Source organism: Catharus ustulatus, chromosome 1, assembly GCF_009819885.2.
Source record: "Catharus ustulatus isolate bCatUst1 chromosome 1, bCatUst1.pri.v2, whole genome shotgun sequence".
Classification (NCBI taxonomy): Eukaryota; Metazoa; Chordata; class Aves; order Passeriformes; family Turdidae; genus Catharus; species Catharus ustulatus.
Window position 1 is genome coordinate 122,165,722 of NC_046221.1, and position 18,515 is coordinate 122,184,236.

At 37.7% G+C, this 18,515-nt stretch overlaps 1 protein-coding gene across 2 annotated transcripts in view; it reads right to left on the reverse strand.

Moving 5' to 3' along the window:
* Positions 1-18,515, reverse strand: part of TOX (thymocyte selection associated high mobility group box) — a 217,215-nt gene that overhangs the window by 24,897 nt on the left and 173,803 nt on the right. For both annotated transcript variants that reach the window (XM_033069988.2, XM_033069996.2), the window contains 2 exons: positions 12,350-12,580; positions 404-484 (listed from right to left, as the gene is read on the reverse strand). In XM_033069988.2, the coding sequence (XP_032925879.1) occupies positions 404-484; positions 12,350-12,580 (312 nt within the window). The remainder of the gene's footprint in view (positions 1-403; positions 485-12,349; positions 12,581-18,515) is intronic.

Here is an 18,515-nt window from a genome sequence, read left to right on the forward strand (position 1 = left end):
CTTGACTATTTCTGTTTTGTGATTGCAAGTTAAAAAGTATTACTAAAAAAACCCCGCAAAACCAAACCCAGGCTTTTTGTGCATGATATATTTTTTCTTTCCCTTATAGGTAGCACAGTGGCTGCCTGGCATGTTTGTTATGTGGAGGTCTGTTTACCACTAACTCCTTCCCCTGTTGAACTGGCATGTTACTCCCAAACTGAAGTGCTGTCTTGATGACCAGGAGGGAAAGGATATCTTTACATGCACAGATGACTGTGTTTATTGAGCATTTGTAACTTAAACACAAGTTTAAGGTGATAATAAACAAGGTTATTTGCACTAAATACTGTGGTGCTCAGCTGAAAATGGTTTGCAATATGTCACAATATATATGTGTGCATGTATATATATTATGTGTTACCTTGGATACAAGGCTTGCTCTGTAGGCAGCTAACTGCTTCAGATACTCCTTCTTGGCAGCTTCAGTTTTCTTTTTGTATACCTAAAAACAAAGAGTGGCACATTGGTAAATGAATCTGGTTTTGTTTTTATATATCACTGATGTGTCTCATGCATTTTCATAATGTCTTTCTAAGTAAACAGCCTTTCCTCCTCATATTGCTTAAATAGTAAAATAATAAACATCAAGTATTTTAAAGAAAATATTGTTCCAACTGTGAAACAGCATTTAACTAACCAGCAGTACTGAAAAAACAATATCCTTCATAGCACCTCAAGTTTAATTGCTCAAAGTGAAGTGTGGGACATACTTTCAAATGGGACCTTTGGGGATGGGGGAAGGTAGGTGTGACCCTCTCCACTGGCTTCCACTTGTGAGACCAGTTAAAACTCTCTGGGGAACAAGAGAATTTGCAGAAAGATATTTGAGCTAAATGAAGGAGGAGATGACAGCACCACAGATTAGCCAAGAGAATTTCCCTCTTCCCTGGGTGAACTGTTGGGGGCAGTCAAAGAAGCCCATGGAGCTGCTAAGGATAATAAATGTTAGTCATTATTCCAGTCTTGATCCCATATCGGTCTAATTAACTTCTCAGAAGCATGGATCTATTTCTGTACATTTCTCTCAACTCACCAAATTATTTTAAATGTGGCATGTGCACAATCTCATAATAGATTAAAGACCTTGGAGAATCACTTCAATTTTGCCCAGATTTCAAGATCAAAGATTATCTGCAGGGTTAGGCAGGACCTCATAACACTACAGTAACATGATGTTAGAAAAGGATGTGCAGATATTTAGGGTTGAAAGCTCTCAGGAGGAGAACCAGCTTCTGACCCATGGAGCCTAGCTAATGACTTGCTGTTTGCCATGTCAGTGACAGATTTAGGAACAACTCAACATTTCTGTTTGCAATATTGTCATGAATTTCTCACTACTTCATGTTTTGGGTTTTTTCCTGAAGGGGTAGATTTAGGAGCCATGCATGCATTTGGGCTTCATGTAACTAAGCATGACTGACTCCTCATCTTTCTTGCTGAATGGAAAAGTTTAAAAAACATCTAAAAGTTTAAAAATGAGAGAGAAAAATAAAGGGAAAGAAAATTTACTTTTTTATTGTTGTTATAGTTCATGATTTTTAAGTCACATGCCAGAGGCTAATCCACAGGTAGACGGGCATTTGGGGTTCATAATATTGCACAAAATGAACTGCAGCCTTGTGTCTCTGTTGTCCACCTCTCCAGCCAAATGCACCACTTGGGCATGTGTGGAAAGCCTCCACGAGGAAAGTAAAGGCTGTTCACCTTCCCCGCTCCCATTCCTCACTGCCTGGTTACCTGAGCTATTGATCCAAAACTCAAAGACAGGCAAAGCTGTTTTGAAGGACAATTTTGGGGTGTCCTTCTGAATTCTACAGCTAAAAGCAGACATGAACATCTCCTCCCAAGAAAGATAAACTTTATGAAACTTTAAAGTGCTCTCTTTTGATCTCCCAGTGCTGCAGTAAAACCAGCAGTCCTGTAATGGAGAGGACCTGGCAGCACAGAGTTTACACACAGAGGACAATACAGTTGCAGACTACAAAGGGAGAGTGGTAATGTCAGGCTGGAAGAATCCAGTACAACACCGTTTTTACAAAGAAAGTACTCGTGAAACAATTTTTTGTTTCACTAACACTTTGCTTTCAGACACAGAACAAACCTCAGATACAGGCTGGCAAAACTCAGAGGCTGCCTAAAAGGATTAAAGATTTTTGCTTCCCAGGGAGGCTAAAGATCATAATGGAAACAGAGAAGTCTTAGACTTCTAAAATTGTAAATATAAAGACAGATAGGGAAAAAGATTGGATTTAGCTGTGCAGCCTTGTAATTTCTCCAGATTAAGATAAATACGTAGTGTTTGTTGATCTCCTATGGTTCTGCAAATAATAAAAAAACAAGCTAGCAATTGGCTCCTTAAATTGTAATAGTTTGTGATTATTAGGAGAATTACTATTTGTTTTGAAAACAAATAAGAAATTAGTCAGCAGTCTTCTCCTAGCTGCTAGAATGAATTCAGCTTGACCTACACAACAAAGACTGTTATACCGCTTTGTATATTGCAATGCCTCTGCATCACTCTGATAGCCAACTTAAAAAACAGAGCTGAACAAAGAATTTTACACAGAATAATGTTCTTCAAAAGATCATGTATCTACTGCTTCCACATTGGGTTTTATTTTGCATTGCACAAATATAAAAAATAGACACTCCTGCTGTGCTCTTACAGTCACAGCATAATTGAAAGAGTCCTCTGGGACCTGACTTTTCCTGAAAATAGTCATATTGCACAAGGTTAACTCAATAATATGAAGCTAACAACAGCCCTGCAAATCTCCATCTAAAACATCGCTACTTCATAGAAACATCATCAGACCATTGTTATTTAATTATGTCCCACTTATGCATCTACCATGTTCAGTGTACACACTGCCTTACCCTCTTCCCTTGAATCTTTTGGTGAATGAATAATAATCACATGACCACCAAATCTTCCCTGGCACTATAAAATTAAATGATTTAACAGGAGGTCATTATAGTAAAAAAAAAAAAAAAAAAGAGAAAGTTTTAGATGACCGAAGCCTGCTTTAGTTTTTGCATGGGCAAGAATGGCCCCTGCAGGCGGGCTTGTCTGGAAGGTGATCAGCTCACCCCACTTTGTCCCTGGAAAAGCATTGGTGTGTCCTCTGAGGACAACAGGTTGAGCTCTCCCTGTCTGTGCCCTTCTGAGGGTGCCCATGGCTCAGGTGAGCATACAAGTAGGCTGATGATCCTCACGCTGCTTTTGGTCATGGCCTAGACTAAAAATTAGGGTAAGTTCTGCCTGTCTGGGGAGTAAACACTTGTAACATAAATAGTAAGAAGGTCTGGTCTGGCTGTCAATATTTTCCTCTGAATGCAAATGAATGTGGCCCTGGCAGTGGTACCAATTCACAGGCTTTGCACTGGATTTACACTGAGGGTTTATGAAGGCAGGGCAAGTGGGGAGTGTCTTCAGCATTTGCAGCACTACCTCAAACAGGTATGAACAAGTCAGCTGCTCCTCTCAAACTCTTCTAAAATTTTTTTTCTGCAGCTGTGAGAATTTTTAGCCCTCAGGCTTAAATAGTTTCATGTTGTTGTAAGTGTAAGACTTGCATCCTTGCAGCATTTTTGGGGAGGAAAAAGGCTTGTGTCATCATTCAAGTGTGCTCTAGAAAACAGCTGAAGGTCTTTCGAGCTTCATGCTTAAGACATTGCCAAATTATAAACCACATAATATCCAATAATACAATTAACATTTTTCCTGTATCATAAAGCAGAGCTCTGTTCTGTTGCTTATCTATACTGTATAGTGGGAATATTAATTAATTAATTAATTAATTAAAGCATCTTAGAAATCTCCTATAAGGTCATTTTCCTGTCCTCTGTCAAGCAAGCAACAATTATGAAATAAGTAACTTGACAGAAGAATATAGTTATGGAATTAAGTAATTTCTATTTTGCTTTAATTCAATTAACATGATAATTGAACATCAACTGATTGTCACTCAGGCAGCAAAGGCCCATTCTGATTCAGCAACATATTTGTGTCCTTACTCAGTATTTTATTTGCTATATTGTCCCAGTTGTGGAAAAATGAATGTTGGCACAAGAAGACATCATTTTGTATAAGCAGGGTAGGTCAGTTTAATTTATTCTTTTTCTCTTCAGCATGTTATAGAAACCCCAAAACACCAAGACTGCATACATTTGTCTATAAATGGAACTTGCTGGCATTATTTTCCTATTGTGCTTCACACATGCAAATGCAGACAGCAAAATACACAGGTCCTTATTTAATTGCACTTCCAAGCTGCAAGCTTCAAGTTCCCTTACACTGTACAGCAAAGCATGTAAAAAGGAGAGAGCATGAAAACCTACTTTGTGCATATAAATATAGATACAACATATAGAAACATAAATATATAACTATAACTATAACTATAAACTATAAATAATATAAACATAAATATAGAGTATAGAATTTTATTTAGGCCACGGGGTAAAATGAATATCCTGACCTCACAGGCTGGTACCAGTGTCCAGGCCATTGCACCAGCACTCTTTAGCTCAGGTTTCCTGGGTTGACCATGCATGTGGGCCACCACAGCTACTGCAGCCTACAGAAAGGACTGAACTCTTCTTATGAACACATCCCTAAACTGAATGCACCAACACTCCACTTGGAGATAGAGGGGTGACAGGTTATAGGACAACCACTCACAAATACTAAAGTCACCAAATTAAAACCACAGTAGAACTTACGCGCTTTTGCTTTATGCTGCCAAATTCTGGTCATGTTTTACTTTATGGATTTTAACTGCCATTTAGTTCTTGTCTTTTTGGATCATAAATTCCTTGAGGTTGGCTTTATGTCTCCTGTGCTTTCTATAATATGAAGTTCATTACTGATATATATATGTACATATATGTACAGTTGAAATATACCTGTAAAGCCAGGTTTTTACTCTGACTAGGCATTTTTTCACAACGAACTTCATCCCAACTTGCTTGTGGAGGATTATCAACACATCACAACACAATAGGCGGCGGGATTACTACCCTATCACTTGTGGCTTGCACCCTTATTGCCTGAGGGGAACAGATTTCCTTTCCCCCAGTCATCAAAAGAGTCAAAATAGGCATTCAAATGTCTGCAACCACATCCTCAGCTTTGACTATCAGGTGCTAATGGAAAACTATTGTTTGTGACTACAGTCCCCTTTGATACTAGAGATGATGCGAGACTTGGAGACAGTGAACTAAACTGACCCATAATTTTTGGAGAAAAAGAGACTTTTAGAATTTATGCTTCCTGGAAGTCTGCAAAAGCTCTGCTTCTCCTAGCTGACAAAGCAAATTAGAAAGAACCATGCTACTTCCCTGGCTTTGCCTAAATAGATGGTATGAGGATGACAAAGAGAGGGAAGTTTTCTGTTTATCTTGTGGATATCTCCTTAGAACTGAGACTTGCAAGCAAGTTCTATTTGTCTTTTTAAAATGATGTAAAAGTGCCCACATTTGTTTTGGTGGAAGCGTTCCAGAAACACCACAAAACAGTGCATGCAAAAATAGTAAATCAAAAAGCAACAGGACTGATTTTGTATTCTTGGTCTCTGCAGTGCTATATCCCACGGGAGTGTCATTTTCACGGACTACAGTTACAGGAATGTCATCTGATAAAATACAGTAGGCTCCAATCCAGAATTAAATTCCACATTCAGATTGTCACTCCTGGCCCTAAATATGTCGGCTCATAGAGAAAACCTGTATTTTTTTCCAAGTGGGAGACATATCTCTAGTTTTAATCTCCCGATTTTGCAGCAAAGGCACCTAGAGCTGCACACACTCATCTAAAAGATGGAGAAAGATATTCCCACAGCAGTCAGAAAAAAAGTCCTCAGAATTGCTTAATGGACATTGAAATATGTTACCACTTGATTTTTAATCTAAGTACATACAGTAACAAAGAGGCCCAGGGCTGGCTATATGGCTCAGCAGTCTCTTTGCCTGTAGAGCACAGAAAAGATACTGATGACATATTGGAGGCTTAGGGGAAAGAGTTCTGTCCTTCTGGCATGTGGGGGAAAGATCACAGGCCAAATTCAGCTCTAGCACAAACAGTGAGACTCTTGGAGAACACTGGAAATTGCAGCCATTTGTGCCAGGCCTAAATTTGATTTTCTACTCCTGATGCTTTCAGCTTACCAGAAGACTGTAAGACTGTACACTTTATCAGAAGCATGTTGGAGGAAAGTTGAGTACAAAACAAGGGACATTAAATGTATGGTTTATCTGGCAATTATTTCCACCTGCTGGTACTCTTATTTTTTTTTTTTTTTAATTAATTGTAAAAAATGAATGAATGATTTTTTTTAAAAAAAGTTCATTGCAAAAAACCAGGATGTGAGCCTGAATGGAAGCATAGTAATTGGGCCTAAATCCAGTTTTGTATGCAAATTACTTAAAAGTCATGTTCCTATTGAAGTCAAATGTATGGCTAAAAGCTGGGGAAGAAGTTGAAAATTAAGGCTATTATTTATGCACATTGTTACAGCAGTATTTAAAACCCAGGGTCCTTTTGGCCCAGCTGCTTCCAAGTACAATGAGAAGGTGGAATTAAAGTCAACATTTCATAACTCAGGGGCCTTGTGCAATATTCTTCTAGGAGCTGTATTTGTTGTGTGCTGCAAATGGATGTTAGAAGTCCACCCTGAGCAGGGGGTGTCTGATGCTCCCTGTGACTTCAGTGCTCCCAGAGGGCTGATACTTCTTCCCTCTGAAACCAGTGGAAGTTAAGGGGTTCAAGGACTGCCATGTAAAAGCCAGGGCTATAGAAAACCTGAAGGTAAAAATTTATGTATATGTACATAGACATGAGTTGTATCTGGACTTAGTATGCGCCTATTTTTGGCCCATTTATGTTCCAGCTCATTAAGCCCAGATGCTTTCAGAGGAAGGGACAAGGAGAATACACCAGGAATGAGGATCAGTTGTTTTGAAATCTTGACACCCCAGTCTAGACCTTCAAAGGGTAGAGATGCAATTTCAATACAGAAATTTGTGAAGAAAAACTGTGCATCTCCCAAATACGCCTAAGATGCAACACTGGTTAAAGCAACATTGCTGTTGCAGGTAGCTGGGAGGAGAGATGCAAGGTTGCTGTCTCTTGTGCCTATTCCAGAATCCATTTTGCTTATAATTCATTTGGCAGTGTGCACACACAGATGTGCCTTCTCTTCCTATTCTCATTTACAAAAATAAAACAAAGCTAAACCTTGTGTGGTTGTTTATCTACTAAACTGGAGGTACATTCTCATCCTCTTACAAGTGTGTTAGTTATTCCTTGGAGATTGCTTCATTAGCATAGAGCACATAAGGGTTTTTAAAAGGAGAATGAGAGGTAGATAAACAAATGTCTGTGTGACTATATCAGTATGCATAAGGGAAGAAATTGAAAATTTGTTTTAAAATGCTACTGACTACTTTGACCTCGTGATCTGCACATCTTCTGAAGCTGTTTCAGCAGCCAGTCTCCTGAACAGTCTGATATCCTGACACTAGGCAGCCTGCATGCATGGCAATGCAATGGGGACATGATGGCTCTTCCAGCCGTGAGATGGATGATCTCATTTGCCATGTCAAGGGATGGGATGCCATCACACCCTGGGAGGGAGAACCTGGGCTTGGTGCTCCCAGAGGACAGGTGGAGTCAAGACCTCTTGAAACACTGATCTTGGATCCATTTTGGTCTAACTTGTGGTGTCTCACATCACGAGAGAAGCTGTGGAGATATAAGGTGCTGGCCAGCATTACTTGTAAACCCCCTCCTGATCTACCTGGTGGATAATGTGCTGCTGTGTCTGAAACATCCCTGCGGTCAAAAGAGAAACTTTTAAAACACGCTTTGTTATTTTTCATGCCCAAATCAGTCTGTGTTCCTCTTAGAGTCAAAATAAAAAACCCTGAAATCTTGTGGGTTATAGTGAAAATGCCACAAAAATTGACACTAATGCACAGGGACTTAGTTTTACATAAGTATTGGTAACATACAATCCAAGTTCCATCAGATGTTAAAGAATAAACTGCAGCTTTTATCTAGTGGGTCTTTGAGCACCGATGAGGAGCAAATGATTTGATTTTGTGAGCTTGGAGGATTTGTCAGCTGCCTCATATGTATAATTCTGGCTCTTCATATCCCTGCTGCTTCTAATTTAGCAGGACAGGCTCATAATTGAAGCAAATTAACTATTTACACTTGCCACTTCTACCAGGGGAAGAGGACACATCAGCAGGAAAGAATGAGTGGGAAATTAAATTCTTCCCACTTGTGTCAGATCTGCCCTTATATAAACACATTAACAGTAATTTCATGAGGCGTCAACCATAGGAATAAATACTGAGGGATAAAATAATGAGGTGTTGCTATTGAGCTGAACTGTTGCAGCTAATATTACTGTCTATGAATTATGCAGCCTGAAAGAAAGCATCTGTCACAGCACTCAAAGAGTCGTTTCACCTGCTTCTTCTGACTGCTAAGTTTTGGGTGCCTGAGGTGAATCCCTCCTTCTCCCAGCTGTAGGACCAGTGCAATCAATATTGAAGCAAACACACAGGAATACACACACACACACACACACACACACACACACAAGTGTGCACACTAAGCTGTTCATAGAAGGCCAAATTAATTCCTACTAGAATTCCAGTTAAGTCACTGAAGTTACACCAGAGATTAATTTTGTTGAATGTTGAATAGACATTCAATTCCATTTTTAGAATAACAGAACATTTATTAAGGTCTTTGGCTGAAGTTTTAAAGTTACACTAATGTAAACAAGAACATTTTGTTTGTAATTTGCCACATCTATTACAGCTTTACTAGAACTCCAATTAGAAACTTAAGGTTCATTTAGTACATGCACATCTGGTACTGATTTAAAATTACTTTCCTTTTACATCTAAGGACAGAAAATGACCTAAATAGCCTTTTTACCCAGTTTAAACCAGTGTTCTGTCTGAAAGCCAGCAACTCAACCCTGCTGCTGCATGCTGATCCCTCTTTCCTACGGGCTGTTTATCTTCCCTTTGCAGTAAAAAAGTGTGCAAAGGGCAAAGATGTACATAGACAAGCTATAGAAATGGGATGCACAGAAGTATAGTACTAAGGACAAAACAGTGTTTGTGATCATAAGAGAGGCAGTGGAAATGTCACTGAAAAAAAATAAAAATCCCAGTGCTACAGCTACAGCATTTTGGAGAATGTATCTCAACATACTACTGCTACAGCTGCCTACCATTCACAGATTTATTAATCTGAACAATTTTAGAAAGCATTTACAGTGAAAAATGAAGGAAAATGTACAGTGCCTGCTTCTGATCATGTATAATTATTGTACTCTATCCAGGATTTGAGAAGTCCATGACAAAATCCACCATGACCACTAAACTCCCTTTAACTTCTAGACTCTGTGTAGATAGATTTGGACAAACAAAATACAGGCACACACCAGCATTGTTTGCAAATGGGTCTTTTACACACAGAAATTGATGGGAACATATGATTCAAAAATTCAAATGTCTTCATATGATAAAATAAGAGGGAAGAATACTGGTATCTGCTTTAGTCTAATAAATTGCATTATTCTCACGGTAAGAGTATCAGAGTGCCATTCATTTTAAGCATAACTCTCTCCTAACTTCAGTAAGGCACCCACCGTCACCTAGTTCATAACACTATTTCCATTTTTGTCATTCAAATCCTATTTTCTCAAACACTTTCCTAGTTCTTCCTAGTTTGAAGAACATTTGTGGTTATTGCACAAAGATTTTCAAGCTACAGTCTAATATGTCAGGTTATCAACATTTTGTTGCAAAGTCTTGGACATACATATACTGCCCCAAGGTCATTATTGTACTGAGTTTCTATACTTTTATTTATTCTGTGGTCAGTCTTGAGGAATAAACAAGAAGAATTCTATGCATTTCAGAAAAAAGGCTCATGTCATCGGAACAAAGAAGATTTCATTTTACCATGAAAACATGAAGCTATTCTTCTTTCTCAATAGCTGCATTATGTTCTACTTTCTGATTCATTTATATTTACTATTTAAATAGTAAAAGGAGTTCCAATTCAGGAAACATAATTTGGAAACATATTTCTATTTAAATTCCAGAATAAGCATTAGCTTCCAAAACATAAGCCAGAAGCTTTATGATAATTGAATCCTTTTCAACAAGTATAATTCATCAATAAAGTAGTCCTCTAATGATGTTATTGTTTCTTTATTTAACTATTTTTGAATTTCTGAAGCTTCTTCACTGCCAAATACTACATTAATCATTCATATTTTTAGAGTCCAATTTTCCTACAAGAGACATTGGTTTTATAGCAGTTACTAATGCTCTGGGTCTGAAAAATTAGGCCTTTAAAATACAGACTATCTAGTCTGTTAAGATGTCTTGTTACCATTACTTTGTACTATTAGATCCCTAATGGAATAAAAAATGAGTTTAAATTTATTCTAGAAAATAGGATTGCCAATGAGATATTTTTTTAAAATGGGGACTATCTTTTATTATTTTTGTACAGTGTTAGATTAGAAAGGGCTTGGGCCTGGAATTTTAAAAAAGTCTTAATTGATTATAATGAATAGGCAAAATGAGTCAAAAAATAATAAAGATGTGCAAACCCAAACCGTTTAAAAAATTGGCTTAAAAACATAGTTGCAGCCATTTTTACATGCATGTGGATGAATAACATATGGATTGTATAACACATCACTCATCTGTGTTTCAACTTATTAACAACAACAGAGACAAGGAAAATAATTTTTGTTCTGTTCTTGCAGCATAGGACTTATTCAAATTTTGCTCTCAACCATGAATAGGAAATAAAAATTAAAGCTGGAAATTTAGGCTCTCATTCACTTTTCTTACACATTTCTGTAGAAGCATTTTAATATTTTGGTGGTAGCAGTCGCATGACAAGCTTGTAGGAAATGAGCATTTTACAGTCTTTTAGATTGGCCTTTCCTGGACATATTTAAAAAAGGGAAAAGAAAGACAACACAAGAAAATAACTCTAATGTGCCAGTCTAAGTGATCTTTCTGATCTCTGTGTTCAGAAAGTTACCTTTCCTCCAGCTAAACCTTCCAAATGCTGGCCTTTTTTTTTTTTTTTTAATTTTTATTTAGTCAGCAAGTGCCAAATCTTGATTCTTTTTACACAGGTATCTTTAACAAGGATTGAGATGTAGCTACACCACCAAGTTATTAGCAAAGTAACCCTCCTTTTTCATTCTTTCCTGAGCCCAAATAATTCTACATACCAAAAAATCATTAAAATTTTTTTGTTAATTCTTAATTTTTTAACTTCAATTTTGTAATAACAATGCATGAATGAATGAGATTCAGTTCATTCCCAGTACTCTTCCACTCTCTGTGCTATCAATCCCAGTTCAGGTCTCCTGTAGCCAATATAACTCTCACCCAGCACATCCTTTCCTTCCATATCTGTTGCTTTCTTAAAGTTCCCATTCCTTTATCAATCCAATCCATTCTGTTGGCACTTAGTAAAAATGCAACCAATAACAACAGAAGAGCAATGGTATGCTAGAGTGAGGACCAATGGTATTTGCCAGCTGTTACCACTTAAATGTGATGAGCTTTCAGAGCTGCCCACTTTTACACAGCTTTGACTGACTTGGAAGGATTTCTGCAAAGTTCAAGGTGCAGCTCTGCTGGCCTCCTTGCAGAACCAAGGCCTTCCATAGAAGATGGAATTAACCTTGGGAAGTGATTTCCACAGCCCATATATATGCTAGAGGATGCCCTTTGCCAGCATCCACCCTAGGTCTCCTTGGGTCAACACATCACTAACTTTTTCATAAAAGCCATGTGGTTTGGGAGCAAATGTGAGCCCAGATTCACTTCTGGAATCATGGGGTGATGGGGAAGGGAAACATCTGCAAGTGGGAGCTCAGATATGTATCAGTTATATATATCAGATCTAAGATTTGGCAGCAAGGTCCTCTGACATGGCAGTTTCACACACAGTGTGAAATGACATTGCAAAATCCTTGGCCCACAGATTTCAGCATAAAACATTCCTAAATATAAACCTAAAACTTGTGCCACATTCCAAAACAAGGTAAACTCTTTTAGTGATTTCATACAGATGAAATAAAAAAATACTCTCCTTATCTCATTCTCTTTAAATCATATTCCTGAGATGGCACATATTCAAGTTTCATCCTGGCTAACAAAAGAAGGTGCCTACAGTGCTCAGATGACCCTGATAACACTTTCCTGAAACAAAGCCTCTGAGCTACAGCACATATTGTACCTGTTTTTGTTCTTCTCCCAAGCCGTCCCACATTGAAGCTACAATTTTAGAGACTTCACCAAAAGTAGCATTGGGGTTTTGGCCCTTGATGGCTGCTTGAGTGTCTCGAAAGAATAATGCATAGGCAGACACAGGCTTCTGTGGCTCATTTGGGTCCTTCTTCTTCTTCTTTTTGGGAGTTTTGGGTTTCTTTCCTATATCTGAAGCAGGTCTCTTCTCACCACCATTGACCTGTAACATAAAATTAGGAAAGTACTATAAAAGAAAGCCAGTTTAAATCAATCCAACCACTCTTACAGCCTCTGTAAGACTTTGGATTTTGCATGCAGAAATGGAATTTTTGTTGTTATCTTTGATAATGGAAATGTTGACAACATCTGCATTAGTCACATGTATAAAATTAATTATAAATATTTCAGGTAATGCTATTTTTCCCTTAAATACTTTATATTTCTCTTTCATATAATTGCTATAATCTCTGTGTGGTCATCTTTTCACCTTTTCTAAATTTTATTGCTAGTGGTTACAACAAGAAAATAATGAGAAAATTCAAATGAAATTAGTTTCTCTATAGCCTGGGTATCAGTTCAACACCATGAACCATCTGTAGACAGCAGGAACACTGTCATTTCTACCTTTTGCTTATTCTCATCCTTCCCCAGAATGACCCCAGACTACTGCTCAAATCAATTTCTTCTGCAGCTGGTGTACATCTTCCAGGGACTGAAGAAAATCTGGTTGAATCAAGCAATTCCATTTACAGACATTCCCCAACACACTTTCTAATTAAAGAAGAAACTAACCTTTACTACTATAGACAGTTTAGAGCCCTTTAAAGGATCAGTTTTGACTTATCTGGATTTAGCTGAGTAGTTTTTATATTTGCTCATGTAAAAGCAAATGGTATGAAGGAAGGAGTGAAAGAGGAATGGTGTATGGAGGAAAGCTCATGTGCCTTATTTATGTACTACCTGAAAAAAACCCTGCACCTCATTTTCCTAGTGAAGCTGGTGAAGGCTGTGGAGCTCAAATCTTGTGAGGGGCAGGTGAGGAAATAGGTTGTTTACGCTGGAGAAAAGAAAGCTCAGGAGAGACCTTATCACTCTCTACGACTGCTTGAAAGAAGGTTGTAGCAAGGTGAGTGTTGGTCTCTTGACCCAAGTTACAATCCACAGAATGAGAAGAAATGGCCTCAAGTTGCTCCTGGGGAAGTTTAGATTAGATATTAGGAAAAAATTCTTCACCAAACAGATTGTCAAGCATCGAACAGGCTGCCCAGGGAAGTGGTGGAGTCACTTTCCCTGGAGGCATTTAAAAGATATGTAGATGTGGCTCCTGGGCACATGGCTTAGTGATAAGCTTGGAAGTGTGAGGTTAACAGTTAGACTAACAATTAGGTTAAAAATTAGATGATCTTGAAGGTCTTTTCCAACCTAAATGATTCTAGGATTCTATGACTTACAAGCACAAAAAGGCATGATAACCTGATTCTCAAACACATTGGAGCTCCATGGCAAAGTAGCTTTTCTTGATATGATCACTTAATTTACTGTAACTGTAGAAATGGTGTGTGATCTTACAGGTGGGTTCAAAGGCTTTTTTCTTTTGTCAGCATGACCAAAGCACTGTGCATCATAAGCATTTTTAAGAGAAGAGAAGATCAAGAGCATAAATGGTATGCTCCAGGCGAAGGATCTACTAGCATGACTTCTTTCACTTCCTCCTATTATTATTTTTTAATAATGCGTATCAAGTGGCACAGGAGGATACAGGTGTTCAAATCATTGGAACTGCATAAGGAAAATGGCTGGAAATCCTCATTTTGAGAAAAATAACTTTTTTATTCTCCTATATGCCTCACTATGTGGTGTCCAACAGAACCCAGTGAACAATCTAGATCTCTGTGGCTTACTAAAAACAGCAAAAAAAGCAATGACCACAACTTGAAAATGAAGTTGCTTGTTTTCTGAGCATTATGGTACAATAGTTGCAACTTTAATACAAAGTTAATAGACATGCAGCCTATTGTCAGCATTTGGAAAGTATGGAAAACCAGAATTGTGCTACCCTTTATTGTTATCCAGCTTTTTCTCTCTTGCTATTTTTGAATTCTACAGGGTACACAAAACTAGCTAGTTACAGTATAATTAACTAGGGCTCTAATTTGAGAACATTAGTCTAAATAATCAGAATTCCAGTGCAAACACCATGTGCAAGAAGACTTTGATAGTTCTATAGTTATGATTTTACCTGTGTGATTTGCTAACATTTTTCTCCTTTCAGTTTGTTTTTGAACCCACGAGATTTAAAAGTTCTATGTACACTACTGTGTACATTACCACATTACTTCAACTACCCTTAAACTAGGTGATATACTGCAGAAACTTGTGTCAGTGCCTTCTGGTAAGCTGTTCTGTGAACAGCTCTAAAAACTTATTCGCTAACCTTAATGATCAAGAGGCTTCAAAAACCCACTGTTAAAAACAGAGTATTCACAGGGGAAATTCTGTTTGTCTTATATGAAAATAACGAAATAAAAAGAATACCAGAATTCCAGTAGTAATAACCTTGCAAATGGCTGAGATGATGGCCTACCTTATGCTCCCATCAGTCTATCAGCTTCATAGACTCCACTTCCAACCACCAAAGCAAAGACAGATGGAAAATAAAATAAAAACCATATATATTCTGCTAGGCATAGACTTGTGCCTCAAAATCCCTGGAGGTGTAGTTAGCTCATGGTAATCCACCTCCTGTCATGGCTTATTGCTTAATTATGGTGATGTATTTAACTTATTTATCACAAGAAAGCAATAATCTTTCACTTTCAAAAAGTGTACATTAACCATGTTGCACACGTAATAGATCACAAGAATATCTAGTGTAGGATTTAAAACTATCAAGTAAGGCACATCGTTGATATCTAAATGTCCCTTGAGAACCTGGAAAATGTCTATAAGCATATTTAAAATAAACTGCAATAGTACCAAAGCCTTTAATGGAGCTAGGAGAGCTGTTTTATGCACACTATCTTGCAGTAATCGCTGTAGTTTAAAATAGATTTTAATCAAGCACCATCTGCATAATAGGCTGAACAGACAACACAGAATTCCACTTATAACTCCTATCATATAAAGTAAATATTGTAAAACTTCTGCCACATAAGGAGAATATGCTGCAGCAGTTCCTTAGTAATTGTGTTTCTGTTATTTAATTCTTGCTACTTGCAGCCCTCTTGCTATCTTCCCTCTAAAATACATTATTTGAATTTCTCTCATAAGTGAATGCAAATGAAGATGGAAGAAAACCCTGTTATCCATCTATGAAGAAATACTTATTTACAAACCAGTAATGCTTCCAGCAGCTCACAATTATGCTTGGCAATAACGAAGTACATGTTTAACGATCCAGCAGTGTGAGTTATGGCAAGAATTACATAAATGTAATATTCCAATGTTGAGGTGGTCAGAATAAGGCATTTGCTAAGTGGCCAGTCTGTTTAGAATGTTTTTATAGTTACTTACAACTACTAATTTTTAAGTTCCCCCTTTTTTCTTCTTCTAATGATAGCCCTACATATGAGGTTCAGAAGAATTTAGGAGCCTTAGGGATGTGCACCCTTGCAGAGACAATACCCTTAGTCTGAGGCTACCTTCACAGTTCCATGGTCTTAGCAGCTCTCTGAATGTATATCCAGCCTTACAATTATGCTACAGTTGTCACTGATTTTATGGTCAAGAAACCTCAGCTGTCCTGCTTCTAGAGCAGTAGCAGGAAGGGAAACTGAGCCATTTAAAATGGAGCCCCTTTCCCTTTCTTTGAGCAAGGGAATATAGGACAGTTGAAGTCTGAACATCCCATATAAAAGTCTTTATGAGAATGAGTATTGCCAAATAATGTTTAGCAGCTGTTGCCATTAGTTCTGTGTATGTTGGATAACACTTACGACAATTTGAATATTTATCATAGACTGAACATCCACTAAGCCCAGTACACAAACAATTACATCACTTTCTAAAGCTTAATACTGGAATTTGGAATATACATATTGAGCTGAAATGGTCATTTCCTTCATTCACAGAAATCAGGGGTTCATAGGGCACCAATTATACTTTTAGTCCAAATGTGTTCATAAAGTACATGCTTTTTTATACCTGCCATCATGCTCTTTCTATAAATTCATTTAAACATGGACAGGATATTGAGATTTCTGTATTTTTTGTCTATTGAAATTGGTATCGTTTTTAGGGACCTCTCTACCAAATACGCTATGAGAAGATCAGTGGCTTCTCTTTCATACATTTGGGCTGGTATAAACTGAGGGAGGTCATCTGACACTGAGGTGATTTTCCATTTGGAAACGTGCTTTGTCTTTTTGATCAACCTGGGTACACAGGCAAACATCTTGTCCCACTGGTTAAACAGGGAGAAGGTCACTATTGCTATAAATGACAAGGTGATTTCAGGGGGAGTTGGTTTTTCACAGTGCTCATGGCAGGAACAGCTCTGCCTGCACAAAGCGAACTCCAACACCGACCCCATGACTGCAGTATATATACTCCTACCAAAGGACTAGCTGATGAGCTCTGGCCATGATCTGTTAAATAATACCACACATCTGTATGATAGTTTATAAACCAAAGAGAAAAATCCAAATTTTGCAAAGTGACATTCAGTTAAAAGATAGATGTTCCCACAAGAGACAGAACATTTGGTCTGTCTGCTACTGTCCCCATCCAGTGCTGCCTTTCACTTGGAAGAGGATTTCTGGAGTGAGAACTTTCGCATGGCCCTCCAAGGCAACTCTGATAAAATGTAATACTGTTGTACCTGGGGAGAAAGATCTCCACAGAAAACTGGTTTATTCTGACTATTCTTATCCACTCACTGGCAGCTTCCAGGAAGAGCAATGTGACAAAAAGATACACAGTGGAGAGCTTTAAATCTTTAAGTACAACAATACACTTTAACTCCTTAGGCTTATTATTCACCTCTCTTGTATTTTACAGAGGGATCTACTGAACCATTGCATGGGATCAGGTGTGCCAGCCCACTGCCTGTCTCCATTGGTGGCCAGCCTCAGGTGTTTCCATGAATCCCTAAGAAATCCCACAAAAGACATGTATAGCATTATCTGCTCCCCATCAAGCTTGCTGTTTAAACTGTACTAGATGGAAATTAATTTAAGCCTTCTGTCAATATTAACCAAATGTAATGTCCTTTAAAACTTTCCTCTTAGCAGTGAAATTATAAATATAATTTTAAGGCAATGTATCTACTTTAGCACACTGGATTTAATTTTGTGTTGTGCATTTTACCATTTGTCATCTTTTTCTGCTTAGACTGAGCATGAGAGAATTTTAAAGAGAGTTTTCCAAAATAACAACCTTGTTAAAAGTTGAACACTTTGTAAACTGGCTTTCACAAAGAAAGGCCCAGGTTTTACTTCGTCTGCAGTTCTTTGTATTTCTCTGAGTTAACAACATTAACTTCAGATAACTACTGCTTGCTTGAAACCACAACTCTATACTTTTGTTAGCACAAAGTGCTACAGTGATAAAGTATGCGAAAAATATAGGTTAAATAACTGATACTTCATAACTTGATAGAAGTAGAAAGGAAATCCTAATTACTTGAATGGGTATTTTCTTCAGAAGTTTACAGCATTTTGCACACTCCCAGCAATGTAAAAATATTAGCAATGCAACAGGAGTAGCAAATAAATTATTCTGAAAAAGTAAAGGCTGCTGGAATTATTTTTACATAGCTGTATTTTAAAGTCTCCCTCAGTAAGAAAGTCCTCATTTAAAATGTATGAATTATTCAGTAATTTTTAAAACCTAAAGTTTGTGAAATCAGGGGAATGTCCTGAAATAAAACTTTTGAATCAGAATTTATTCAAAATGTAGTAAAACATATGTCTTCAATTACATGATTATTTTATAGCTTGAGGCATGAAAAATAATATAATGTTAAAACAAATCAGACTTACATTTCTTGACTGGATTATACCTCCTCAGTGACTCACAATATGTTTTCTTCACATTCCCTGCAAGTCTGCAGCTTTTCCCCACCAGACATGGCTGTGGTACACACTGCACTGCAGGAGTGCTATAACGGGACTGCTTTGTTCTAGTGACCACAAAACACAGCTAAGGAGGTTCTC